At 47.3% G+C, this 12,842-nt stretch overlaps 1 protein-coding gene across 1 annotated transcript; it reads left to right on the top strand.

Annotated features, from left to right (window-relative positions):
* Nucleotides 1-22: 22 nt before the first annotated feature.
* On the top strand, nt 23-8,315 carry LOC109312370 (tetraspanin-33-like). The gene is made up of 8 exons (XM_019538384.1): nt 23-1,453; nt 1,775-1,832; nt 3,507-3,631; nt 4,740-4,814; nt 5,309-5,404; nt 6,108-6,248; nt 6,734-6,895; nt 7,471-8,315. The coding sequence occupies exons 1-8, from the start codon at nt 1,397-1,399 to the stop codon at nt 7,561-7,563; spliced, it is 807 nt and encodes a 268-aa protein (XP_019393929.1). The 5' UTR covers nt 23-1,396; the 3' UTR covers nt 7,564-8,315.
* Nucleotides 8,316-12,842: the final 4,527 nt, after the last annotated feature.

The following is a 12,842-nucleotide window of genomic DNA, read 5'->3' as shown; positions in this document are numbered from 1 at the left end:
GATTTTCCTCCCACCCACAAGACAGGAAGGAGAAGCTGCACAAAAAAACCCCAAAATTCTCACACCAAAAAGCTTACAAAGGAAATGGCAAAAGCCATCACATTAGAGAAAAACCTAAAATGCCCAATGCTTTTGTCTTCCATTTTCCTTTACTCCTACTGGCTACAGGTCATGTATTCTTTCAAACTGTGCCCAGATAGCAATGCCATTGGGAATTCCAGCTGAGTGGGGAATCCCAGCGGTCAAGATAAAACATGGATTAGGTAGTCTGCCTCCTTGGTACTACAGGATACAGCTGCCTCCCACCCTGTGCTCCATTGTAAGGCGAGGGGCTTGTTCCTTGACTTCTAATAGAGTAAATATGGTAAAATCCAAGACATCAACATTCATCCTACAGCAGGATGCAATGCAAAGGGGCCGCCCGGTGCAAAGGGTCTGAAGCACAGTAAGTAACTACACAATATGGGAGCTGCATGGGAGACATCTCCCTGGTACCTTGAGGGCATCTACAGCCCAGCCCACGAGAGAGTGCCCCATCCCAATCCTCTTGTCCAGCACCAACTTCTCACTTTCTACCACAAGCCATGAACTCACAAGCTCCTGAATGAACCAAATCAGCTGCAGAGGCAAGGACAAAAAATGTTGAATGGGGATCAGCAATAGTGTCAGCAACAGGGAGGCAAGGATGCATGGCACATCAGTGGGGGGTCAGTAAATGCCCCAGTAATGGTCAGGTCTCTTTGGAGATGCACAGGCTAGAACAGCAAAGTAAAAGTAACCTGACTGCTGCATGTACCGCCCCATGTTGTGGTTGACGTGAAGCTTGTCTTGCACCTTTCACCATGTTCAGTTTGGAGCCTAATCTAATTGAATCATCTTCTCTCTTTCGGCAGGGGCCAGTTCTTGTGGGGTTCCCATTCCAGCTGTAAGCCCATAACTCATTCCACTTCCAATGTGAGCCTGATGCCTTTCCAATGAGCTCTGCCCAAGAGACTCCCAGCTTCCAGACACTAACCTTTCCGAATCCAGTTTCTCTTCACTGGCAGCTGGGGCAGTTTCAGTCCAAGATCCTTCACTCTGTGATCAGAATAGAAGAATACCTCACCCAACTGCCGTGCTTGCCCTCGACTCCTTCCAAGGTGTTCACGGTCCTGAGGTCAGCAGCTTGTCTTGCCTCATTCATCTGTCTGAGGGCAGCAGCAGGAGGGATGGAAACAGGCAGGTCACTTACACCAGGAAATGTGGCAAACCTGACTGTACATGTTGGAAATCTTCTTCCCTTGTGCATGTAACACGCCCTAGAGCACGTGACCCAGGCAGCAGGAGTCAGCAAAGAAATCAACTCTCCCACTGACAGAGGATTGCTCTAATCCCGAGGGACCGCAGGACATGAACGATGAGAACAAACCAGCTCATCAAATACACTCTGTTTGTCTCCTGTTACCTCTTCTGGGTGAGTCCAAGCAGACTTGGCCTGCCAGGTCCAGGGTGGGGCTGCAAATTTCCTGCCTCCGGAGAAACTCACCTTCAACGCTGCCTCAGTCAGAAGCCAGGCTGGCCTGCTGCAAAGCTGAGGCCATCTGAGAAGGAAACTAGAGCTCTGGATGCTTTGAAATCAGTAATTTGGTCTCCAGCTTCCCTTAGGAAGACTGCAATTCCTGTTTCTCTCCTTGGGCTGTACTAATGTCTCATATTTCCCTAGAAATCATGTACCACTGGCAGTTTTTAGATCAAAACTGTTACGAAGAACGCGTCTCTGATTCTCCTTTCCCAGGTGGCCAGTGGGCTTATGGTAGCAGTCGGGATTTATGCCAAATTCTCCAAGGAAGCAAGTAAGTACCAGTTTCCTGTCCTGCCCTGAGCTACACAGCTGGAGTTTGAGTAAAACTGGATCTCATCAGGTAAAGCTAAGGAAGCTGCTGGCTTCCCTGCTGCTGGCTATCTGCTCAACCATGCCTTCAGCATGAGGCAGTTGAGCCATGCCATATCCCACCTGAAACCCCACCCCTTCCTCAGAGCATCAGGCATAGGAGGGTTGAACAGATGCTGGCTAGTGTCTGCTCAATGCAATGCTCTCATGAATGGCCTCAGGACCCGGCATCTCCCATCAACACCACAGACTCCAAACTATAACTACCTTCACTTTCATCCTGGCCTAGTTATTGAGATTCAGCTTAACATAGCTTAAAACCTAATACACCTATAAAGACTGCAGACAGTTACCTGTTCTGTGGCACAGTCAGGAGAGAATCTGGACAGAACCTGGAGGCAACGCCTTAGAAAGCCATTCAAAGTCTGAAGGAGACGCACTGGGCAGACACTTGCCAGCCGTCTGCTCGACGGCTGACTCAGAGGGGAGCAGGCATGACTGGGTAGGGGCAGGACTTCCCAAAGGGTGAGGTTTACCCCACTACATCCTGCAGAGGGCATGGTTCTGCAGATCCCTTGGCACCCTGGCACTTGTCTATCTCAGTAACTTGAGGCTAATTGCACGGAGGTCTGCAATGACTGCACAACGTATGGAGATGAGCTCTGTGTTATTACCTCTGACCAGCAGCTCTCGTAATCACCCTCCACTGCAATTCCTTCAAGTCACTCCCACACGTGGGGCAAAGCCAGCACAACTACTACCAACCACATAATTGTCTCATACCTCATAGCTGACACAGACAGGTCCTTCAGCAACATTCAACAAACATTTCACATGATTAAACAGGGGTTACCCCATGCCCAAGACTTCTGCAAAGTAACCTAAGGTGAGGGAACAGAAAAGCTCCTCTCACCAACCCATGACCCTCTACGGCCTTTTTGGAAGTCCTTGGGTAAATGCTGGCCCACAAACATAGGAGACTGGACTCCACAGGCCAGCATATGCCATCAAGTCCTGGTTTAGGAAGCACCAGACTCCCCTCCCCTCCAGTGCACTACTTTATGCTTACTGAGTGGTGGCTCTGGCTTTTGCATAGAGTGAGCGAGAGGAATACAGGACTCTCAGACCATCACATCCAGTCCCCTACAACTGCACACAACAACATAATAAATACTTGCCTTAAAGGATCCACCAGGACATGCAGCCCAGGCCCTCCTAAACACCACAGCCACAGAGCATCCCAGCCCACATTATGGTTCATTGGGTCAGAGGAAAGAGCCACAGAAAGAAGGCAGGAGACGCAAGGGTAACACATCCTCTACCCAGAAGGATTTCCACCACTAGGGGACAAGCTTGTTCAGAAACTGTACATACAAACTCTGGGGTGCAAACCTTTGATCATTTGGCCCTGTGAGGAGAGGACACTCCTCTGGGTGACTGAAGAGTGGTGGAGGAACTCGGTTTCCAGAACGGACTTGGGGCTTATCAGAGGGAAAGGAACAGCAACAAGGAGGCTGTTGTTGGAGCTGGTCGTTTTTCCATGTGTCCTATATCTACCATTGGTCTTTTGTAGGGGAGGGGCGGACCAGACTCGCCTCAGGATTTTTCAGTTCGCTTTGGTTTCACTTTCTGCCAGGTGCTGTGGACTCGCTCCTTGTGGACCCTTCGCTCATCCTGCTCACTGTGGGGATCCTCATGTTTGCTATCACTTTTGCGGGGTGCACGGGAGCCCTCCGTGACCTCCCTATGCTTCTGAAAATTGTAAGGAAAAGCCAGCAGATGTTTCCTTCTAGCTGACCAGGCACAGACATTGAGGCCTGTGCCTCAGACTGCCTCACTAGGCAAACTCCTGCTGCCAAAGCGACCGCAACGAACATAGTGCAATCCCATTCCACCTTCATTAGAACACCAATTCTGGTCAGTCCCTCAAGGATTTGAAGGGGCACCTGACAGTTATGAGTCAGGGAATAATAGCTCCCCAGCTGCACAACTAGCAAGGAAAGGAGACAGTCAATGTACAAGCTAGCTAATTTCTGATCATTCAAAAATCTGCTCAGCAATTAGGAGTTACAATGGCAACATCACCTCTACAACTCCACTTCCAACAAAGAACAGCTAGCTGCTGGCTGTGCCAGTTCAGTCTCCTTGATGACTATGAAACTGCCTGTTTCTCACACATGCACCAACATTTTTCCATTTGGCCTATTTGTCCCAAAGTGCCGTTTATAATATTCACCCATTATATTCCACAACTACTTCCAAATTGCAGGGTCCACGTTTCTCAAAGAGTTGACATTGTGCTGGGTACTGGTGTGAGGTTACCTTGGGGGAGAGGAGGGGCCTTAAGGCACAAGGCAAGCTACAGGTGAGAACACAGAAAAACAAGCCTGATGAACAGAGGTTGGAACTTCTTTAGTCTGACAGAATCCAACGTGTAGCTGGAAAGGCTTTTTTTTAAATAGCAAACAACAGCAAGCCCCCTTTGACTAGATTTAATGTGATCGGCTATACAAAAGAGAAGCTTCCTCCTCTCAGATCAGGTCCCCTAATGTTTATCATTAGCACTGGGTAAATTTGCCCTTGGATTCTCTGTAGCTGTGCTGGATTTTCAAATGAACTTTATTTACAATCCTGTTCTTGGCGTTGACTTCCTGAGCCACTGCCAGGCCTTGATGCCAGCTCCTTCCCCTGGAGTCGTGGAGGCAGGGGGAGTCTTGATGGCACTCCACTCATAGGTATAAGCAGCGCACACTCAGTGGGCTGCACTCTACATCGCCAACAGAACACCCCCAGCCCCAGGGAGCTCTGGTACCAAAGCTCAAAGGGAGAGGGCTGCTCTCAGTCTTGATCTCAATCTTTCATTCTACAGTTTGCCTGGACACTGCTAATTGTACTGATCCTGCAGATCGTGGCTGCTGTTCTGGGATTCCTCTTCTCTGGCATGGTAAATCCACAGCAAACTTCAGTGCAGATATTCTGCCGTGTCATCTGAGCACTGGTCTAGAAAACTGTGATTTTGTAGCCTATTGCTGGCTCTCCCATAGACTTTCTCTGTAGCCATAGGCAAGTCTCTCCCCTTTCCCGCATCCAAGCCTCAATTTGCCCTCTTACATACAGGACTTAGCATCTCCTATGCCTATCTAACTGGGTGGCTAGGAATGTGCTAGCTAATTATACAATAAAGAATAATCTTTATTTTATCTGTTGCCTGCCAAAAAGGATACAGATCAACCTGCTCCATCTGTATTTTATGGTAAATAAATGGAGAAAGTGAGAGCCCTTTTTTCGGAGGTGCCTGCCAGGGGTGGTTTTCACAGGTCTAAGCATCTTGGGCCCAGAGAGGAAGCAGATGGGTTTGGGAGGTGGAGGGAGGAAAACAGCAAATCAGTGAATCTACCTGTCTGGCAATGAAAGCTACATCATCTCTTGGTCTTGTAGGTGATGGAGAAGGCAGCATTTCTTATGGGGAAAGCTATCTCCAGTTATCGGGATGACCTGGACTTACAGAATCTCATTGACTATATACAGAAAAAGGTAATTTCAAAACTCCTGTTAGTTTTGTATAATGTTTTGCTGCTTAATTATTTCAGAAGGTGGTAAATAATTGAAGAGACCCCAGGTCCATATCCCTAGCCAGTGCTGAGCTGCCAATGCGAGCCTTCTGCCCCTGAATACACAAGCAGTCTAGTGCCAGGACCACAGCAGCCAGCTTTCATCACCTCCTGGGCTACCCAGCCAGGACTTTGTTTTCTCTGCACTTTACAACTTAAAAAGAAAAATGGTCTTGGTGTGGCTTTTAGTGCCATAGAGCTGCTGCTGCTGGCACTGCTGTCAAGGAAACTAGGAACATAGTGAAATTTCACCCTGGACCAGTTTGGGAAAACCTTTCATTTTTGTTCCTCACTTGCATCAGAGCAGAGGTGCTGCCTCTCAGCCACATTCAGATCAAATTCCTAATGCTAGTATCAGGTTCTGTGCATGAACACATGGAGGGAGCTAGTCAAACGCACCTGTGGCTCATCGGTGAGCCCTGCTCAGACTAGGTTGGGGGAGCTGCATTCAAAAGGCTACCGCTCTCTTTAGCTGGAGAGTAAGGAGTCCCTGGGCAGTCGACTCTTACAGGTAACTGCTCTCAAAGCTCTTCTCAGAATCTATTCTGTACGGTCTTGTGTACACCTATGGCCCTGAGGAAGCCAGCAGTTATCCAAGGTCTCCATTTTTGGCCTTACTCTCTCAGTTTGAATGCTGTGGAGTGCATTCCTACAAGGACTGGTCCCGGAACATTTACTTTGAGTGTCGAGACTCCAACCCCAGCCTGGAGCGCTGTGCTGTGCCTTTCTCCTGCTGCACCCAAGAGGATAAAGGAACGGTTCTCACAGTAAGTCAAGTTTGGCTATAACTTAGGGTGGGAAATGTAACTGCCAAGTTCTTTGGATGATGATGATGATGATAAAACAAGCTTCAGCATGTAGTTGTATTTGCTTCCAACAAGTCAAAGAGAAGGACGGTAATACTTTGAATTTACACAGGATCTCTCAGATCCAGCTGTCAAAGCAGTTTGCCATCATCTCCACTGCACAGAAAGGGAAAGCGAGGCACAGAGAAGGGCAGTGACTTGTCTAAGAATGCACACCAAGTCTGTGGTAGAACTGCAAATAGAAACCAGGTCTCTTGATCCCACGTTCCCTGTTCTAACCAGTAGATATGCTTTCTGTTTATGATGCAGCTAACAAGAACACCAAGAGCAAAGCAGCATACTACACCATTCTGGTTTTTACCTTGACACATCACCTGTGCCTTCACCCTTCATCGAGTGCCACTTCTGTTCCATTCTCACTCTAGCTGTATCCTCCTTCCCTGCAGAGTGTTCTCAACACCATGTGTGGTTATGGGACCCAGAATCTGAGATTGTGGAAAGCAGAGAGCCTGATTTATACTGAGGGCTGCTTGGAGAAGATTGTCAGCTGGGGACAAAGAAACCTGCTGCTAGTTGCGGGGCTAGCAATAGGATTGTTTGTCCTGGAGGTAACTGAGACTGAACAAAAGTAAGGCCTAGAAAAGTCAATTAGTTTAAACCAACACAAACTCCTGAAAAAACACTGAACTTAGAAGCAAGAATTAGACAGATTTATCCATTTTGTTCTCACTGGTAAGCTACTGACACATCAATTTATCTTGCCTCCATAGGTTATCAACTTGGTTGAACCAAATGATATAAACAAGAGTTAAACTGATTTAAGTATATTATTTAAAGGCTTGCATTGATTTTACTACATTCATTTTGGAATAGATTTGGTTAAGCTACATCCTCAGTTTTTACATTTGGTATAAGAAGTTAGACATCTATAGCTACAGGTAAAAATAATAATATAGGAGCATATTAACAATAGTATCCAGACCCCTGAACAAAGTAGCCAAAGTTTCAGGTGGGCTGAACCCTTGCAGCTCCCATGTAAGCCAATGTGACATGCGGTCCCTAGCTAGGCATATCAGAAGCAAATTTTGTGGCCTCTTCTACAGCACTCTCTAGCTTTATGCCCCCTATGGATGTCTGCTTTCAGGTCTTGGTAAATCCAGCCTCGTGTCTTCTTCCCTTGCAGGTTCTTGTCTTTTCCCTGGCCACGATGCTTATCTACCAGATCAACTTCATCATACAGAAACGGCAAAGCATGAGGAGATACCTTGAGAAGTAAGACCTGCTCCTAGGATGAACTCAAAGTGGTCTTTGACACCGCTTAGGCTACAGAGAAAAAACTAACTGTATTGACAATGCTGTGAATACCCCAAAGAGGACCATGACTCATGCCCATGTGAATGAAAAGATACCATGGAGTGTATTCTGTGCGCAAGACAGAGATAAGTACACTAAGAGGCCTCTCATCACCAACATCATCTGATGGAAACAACACTTTCTCTCTCTCCTTCCATTTTTTTTATCACAAGGAATGCCTGTACAAAACCAGTCTCTCTCCCAAAATTTCGGCTGTTTGTTTTCCACCTACACTAGAGATCCCTGCATGTGAGTTCACAGTGCACTGCTTTAGTAACACTCAGAGGATTCTTACCTGAATGGGAGGATCAGAGTGGATCAGGGAAGTTCTGAAACCTTTCAAAAGTGACACTCCCTATAATAACAACAGGGACAGGAATGGAGACATTTGCCCTAAAGACATAACCGTTTCCAATCAGTTATTTCCCTTATTTTCCATGAGGTAAGAGCTCTTTAAAACCCCTTCTGTTGAGGCCACTAGCTAGGATAGCCTTGGAAGGTTTTGTATCTGAGTTTGGTGTTCATCTTCATCTTGAACATTTTAACTATACAAATTACAACCAGGATTGTCTTATCAAAGAACAAAACTTTCAGGGATGTATTTTGTCATCACCTGTCAGAGGCCAGACAGTGCTGTTCTAATTTCACTTCGGCAGGTTCCTCACTACTTAGCAGCAGATCCACATTTTGTTTTTGTTTTGTTGTTTGTTCTCCATTTCCTTCTCAAAAAAATCAGTTTCCTTGCAGTTTTACAAAATAATCTGAAGTCTGTAGCTGGTGAAGCTGCCATAGCCTGGAAAGAATTGCCGGTAACTGCAAATGTGATTGCTTGACCTGAAGTTTGCTGCTACCTTCAGCTGAGGAAACTTTGAGACGCTGGCATTTTCCTCTTTGCTGTACCATCTGTTCTGTAGAATTGTACATGTGAGAGTGAGAAGTTCTTCTGCAGCCTGACAGGCATGTGGACAAGGAGAGATCCGTCTGTACACAATAATTCCATACCCCCAGTGAAAAGACAAGAGGCTCCTGACACTGGAGTCTTATCATTAGCTGTTGCCTCACTTAGCACATTAAAGTCTTCTGTGTAAACAGGGAAAGTCATTGTTTGCCCCAGGATGGCGCTGGTGATGTTACTTGTACAATACTAAAGTTTCTCTGTCAGCCTTTCTTCTGTGTCCTGTATTTGTACTTGCCACTATGGATGAAGAGATGCATCACAGATTTCAGAGGTCACTATACACATGGCAAATCTATTGGGAATATTTTTAAAATCAAGATATTTTAGTAATTTTGTGCTCTTACAGGTTGATGAAAGTCTAGTGCAGATGGACCATGTGTCATTACATCTAGTTTAAACAGGTAGGAAGGATGCCTGAACCCTGTCTGGGCCCATTTTAAGTGTTGCAAGCACTTTTCCATCTGCCCACTGCTGGAACAACGTGGCAAATATTCCTAAATAGACAAAGCTAATAAGTAGAAGGGCCTCAGGTGTGTATCTCCTTACAGAAAGCATAAAGGAGGATGGCACCTTTGGAGCCCTGGAAAGAGACCCCTGGGATTGTAACCAAGGAACAAACACTGGTTGCTATAGAGATAGTCATCATCTTGAGAATTGCTAATCTGTTCTGTGACACAGTCAAGTTTTACCCTGCTCAGCACAGACACTAAGCTCCAGGTTTTTCTCAGATCTCCTTCAGAATAGATGAGGGTTTTACTGATCCCTGTTTAAAACTGAAGGAACAAAACCTTGCAATCATCGGTCACTCAGGACGATGCAAAGAACCCTGAAGGCGAAAGTTTAGAGGAGGCTGATCCACTCAGAAGTGCCTCTGAATAGATTCCTCTCAAGAACAGACTCCAAGAAGGAAAGAGTCAAGGAGTGAAGATACCACCATGAGCCTCAGCTGCCTCAGCCCAGACGCATGCCGGGACCTTCTCCAAGGCAAGACAGTCCCTCTTCCCTTCCAGCCCTCCAGTCTGGTCCGGATTTTCATCAGCTCAGATTCCTCAGGTAAATAAGCTTAATGAGATCTTGAATCCTATAGGGTTACTGAGAGACTGAATTTAGGTCTTACAAGAAGGGGGCTGGCTGCCTTCTTCAGAAAAAGCCCGTATCCTCTCTGTGGGCTACAGGTCGGTGTTAAAGGTAAAGGCCGCTGCAGCTGATACATTTGACGCAGTTAGATGCTACCATCAGTGGCAGCAATGTGTTGTCTGGGAGAAAAGGACTCTGTCCCCATCCAGGGCAGGAGTTGACTAATGGCATTGCCAGTGCAGCCAGGGGTAGCCGCCAGCGTATTATACTGTACCAAAGGACAGTGGGAAAAGCTGCTGGTTGGTGCTGGGGCCAACAGGGCTTGGAGCTTTCCCTGTACCTTTAGGGAGGCTGGATGCAACAGACTCCTTGAATTGGGTTCTTAACTAATGCCCTGGAGAAAAGCATTTAGGAAGAGATCCATTCTTAGGCGCTGTCCCTAGATCTCCCACCTGCCAAGATCCCCTTGCCAGAGGAAGTGCTCTCAAAAACTGATAGACGGTGATTAATTCAGGATTTCAGGAATTGCGAAGCATATAGCATAACCTCCCCCCACCCAGAAAACACTCACCCTCCCCTTAAATGTCATCAGGAGAAAGCAGGCTTTGACCTCCCTCCCACTTCCACAAGGAGAGAGACTTCTGCATTTCTTACTTCCCTGCATCCAAAGAAAAGAGCCTGATATGTCCACTACACAGGGATAGGACAACAAGGGCCAGCATGGCAACACTACTGCTGCCTCTCTGGAGGGCAAGACTGTTTCCCCAATGGGATCAATAAGTAGACAGTTAGCCAGGAGGCTGCCAGCGCAGTGCTCTTGGGAAGGAACACAGTGCAGTCGGAGACAACCGGCTGGGTCTGTCCCAGTGTATTCCAGGTGCTAATGCTTAGGGCGACAGCAGCATTTACAACAGGTGCCTTAGTTGTGGTGCACTTGGTTTCAGAAGGGAGGGTGGTTCCAAGTGCCTTGAGACCTACCGAGAATGACAGAGGGAAGTTACACAAATCCTCTGGTAGAAAGGACCACACAGGTAAAGCAATAAAGGGATTCCCCTGTAACTATCCGAGACACAGAGTACTGACGAGTTATTCCAAGGGATACGTGAGGGAGTCTGCTCCCTGTTGCACATGAGTGGAGGCACCATGACTCCCAGCCCAAGGGAGTCTTTTCCACTTCTGACATTGCTGCAGGTTCATTAGCCATCACTTCTTTATTCAGAGTTGTCCTAAAGGAAATCTGCAGGACCTGCTTACCCCTCGGCAATTCCAGCAATGCCTCCTTTGATTTATGCTATGCCAGAGGTACATGACACTAAGATTTAGACACAGGGAGGTACAATCCTTGCTCTGCAAAGTTTGCAGCCTAAGAAGATACTGCATAGGCAGGTGGGAACACATTCCCTTTCCTTCGCCTTTTTTTCAAAAAATGTGAGCGTGACAGACGTACAAGCAGGTGGGTACTTGAATGAGCATAGGGGTATGCACTTACACATGAGGGAACAAGCAGCCCAGCGTGCATGTTTCTCAGTGTGAGCTTGCCTTTCTGTGGTTATGGAAATAGGGGATATTTGCATTTCCCTGTTTGCTCTGTTTAGGGTTTTGAACAGTTTATTTTTACTTTCTGTGTTTGGATTAATTCAGTGAACAGGGCCCTGTTAAAAAGGTGCTGCTGAAGAACTCTGCCCTCTTTATCCCAATTACAGCAAGAGCAGTGGCCAGGGAAGCTTCCCAAATGCCACTACATCTATAGAGGGAGTCCTCATGGGCTTTTCCACCAAGGTAGCCAAGAGAGTTCATGAGTCCCAGGCAGGACAGGAATATGAGTACTGTGAAGTGTACTGGTGGTAGAGACACATTTTGGGGGCTCAGTGATTTCCTTCAAAAGCTTGCACACGTAAAACATGAAATCCACCCACAGTGATGCTTCTAGCCTTTATGATTTTGAAGTGAACCTTGCTCTGTAGTTCACAGTTAGACAAGCTTCCAACTGCAAGACTTTCTTGGTTAACAACTACACCAACGGTTCTTCATGGTGCTGTTGCACACGTCCTTCCCTGCAGATACGAGCAGAGAGAGCGAGGCGCTGCTGGAGGCGGCGTGTCCCGAGCTGCAGGCCTTCTGTCAGAAGCATGGCCTAATGTTTGAGGTAAATTGTCTGTTCTGTTTAGTACAAAGCATTGCTGTTGCCTCTGCTTATTATCTCACAGCCTTTTCAGCCTTGTCCAGAGATCATACAAGTACATGGGACAAGAAAAGTGACCTTCGCTCCAAAAATGCTCCCTGAATTTCTTGCCTTGCCTAAGAAGCAGCAGGATAGAGCTGTACTGGCTTTCCAGGCCATATGCTTAAGAACGCATTTGGGCACCTAACTCCTGTGGATGTCAGTGAGGAGTCAGGCAGCTCAACAGCCTTAAGGATTTGGGTTTACTTGCTACTGAGTCCATCCTCTCACTCCCAGATCCTGGCTGGTAAAATATTCATCACTCTCTCTAACAAAGGGCTGCTTTGTTCTTCCGCCCAGGGAGAGATATTATTGCAGGAGCTTTTCCATACCCACTGCGCAGAACTTTTGGCATGGAAGAGGCTGCTGCAATGCCAGGGCTCAGTCTTATTTTCCCTGTAACTGCAGGATCCAAATATTGTAACAAAGACTTCCCAGATTATCAAGCTTCCCCTACTTGAACAAACAGAGCCACCTACCAGCTGCCCACGGTTCAAACTCCTCACCACATGTCCTGACAGATATTCCTGGGGAGGGGCGTTAAGTGTCTCTATGTCTCTTTCCCATTTCTAGCTGCTCCAGTAAGAGAGGCAGACATGGGACCGGTTGGTTTCAGTTTGTTTTTTGTAAGCACAGGTGATGGGACAGCCTTATCCCCCATAGCCTTGCTATGTGACACGGGGTTAACTCCTACCATGGTTGTTGTTTCTGCTTGGAACTGTTCTGCAGATGATTGACTTCAGGTGGGGTGTTTGTGACCTGGCTGACCCGGATCACACCGACACAGAACTGTGCTTGGAGGAGATTGAATCCTGCCAGAAACTGTCCGTGGGTCCCAGCTTCATCGTGAGTACAAGGAGCACGGGAGCCCCAGTGCCGGGGAGGCGGCGCCGCAGGGGCGGACGCCGGCCCACACCCCTCTGCCCGCAGGCGGTGCTGGGCCCGG

Source organism: Crocodylus porosus, unplaced genomic scaffold (assembly GCF_001723895.1).
Source record: "Crocodylus porosus isolate Cpor-Errol unplaced genomic scaffold, CroPor_comp1, whole genome shotgun sequence".
In the NCBI taxonomy this organism is placed as follows: domain Eukaryota; kingdom Metazoa; phylum Chordata; order Crocodylia; family Crocodylidae; genus Crocodylus; species Crocodylus porosus.
This window is presented reverse-complemented; position numbering and strand designations above follow the sequence as displayed.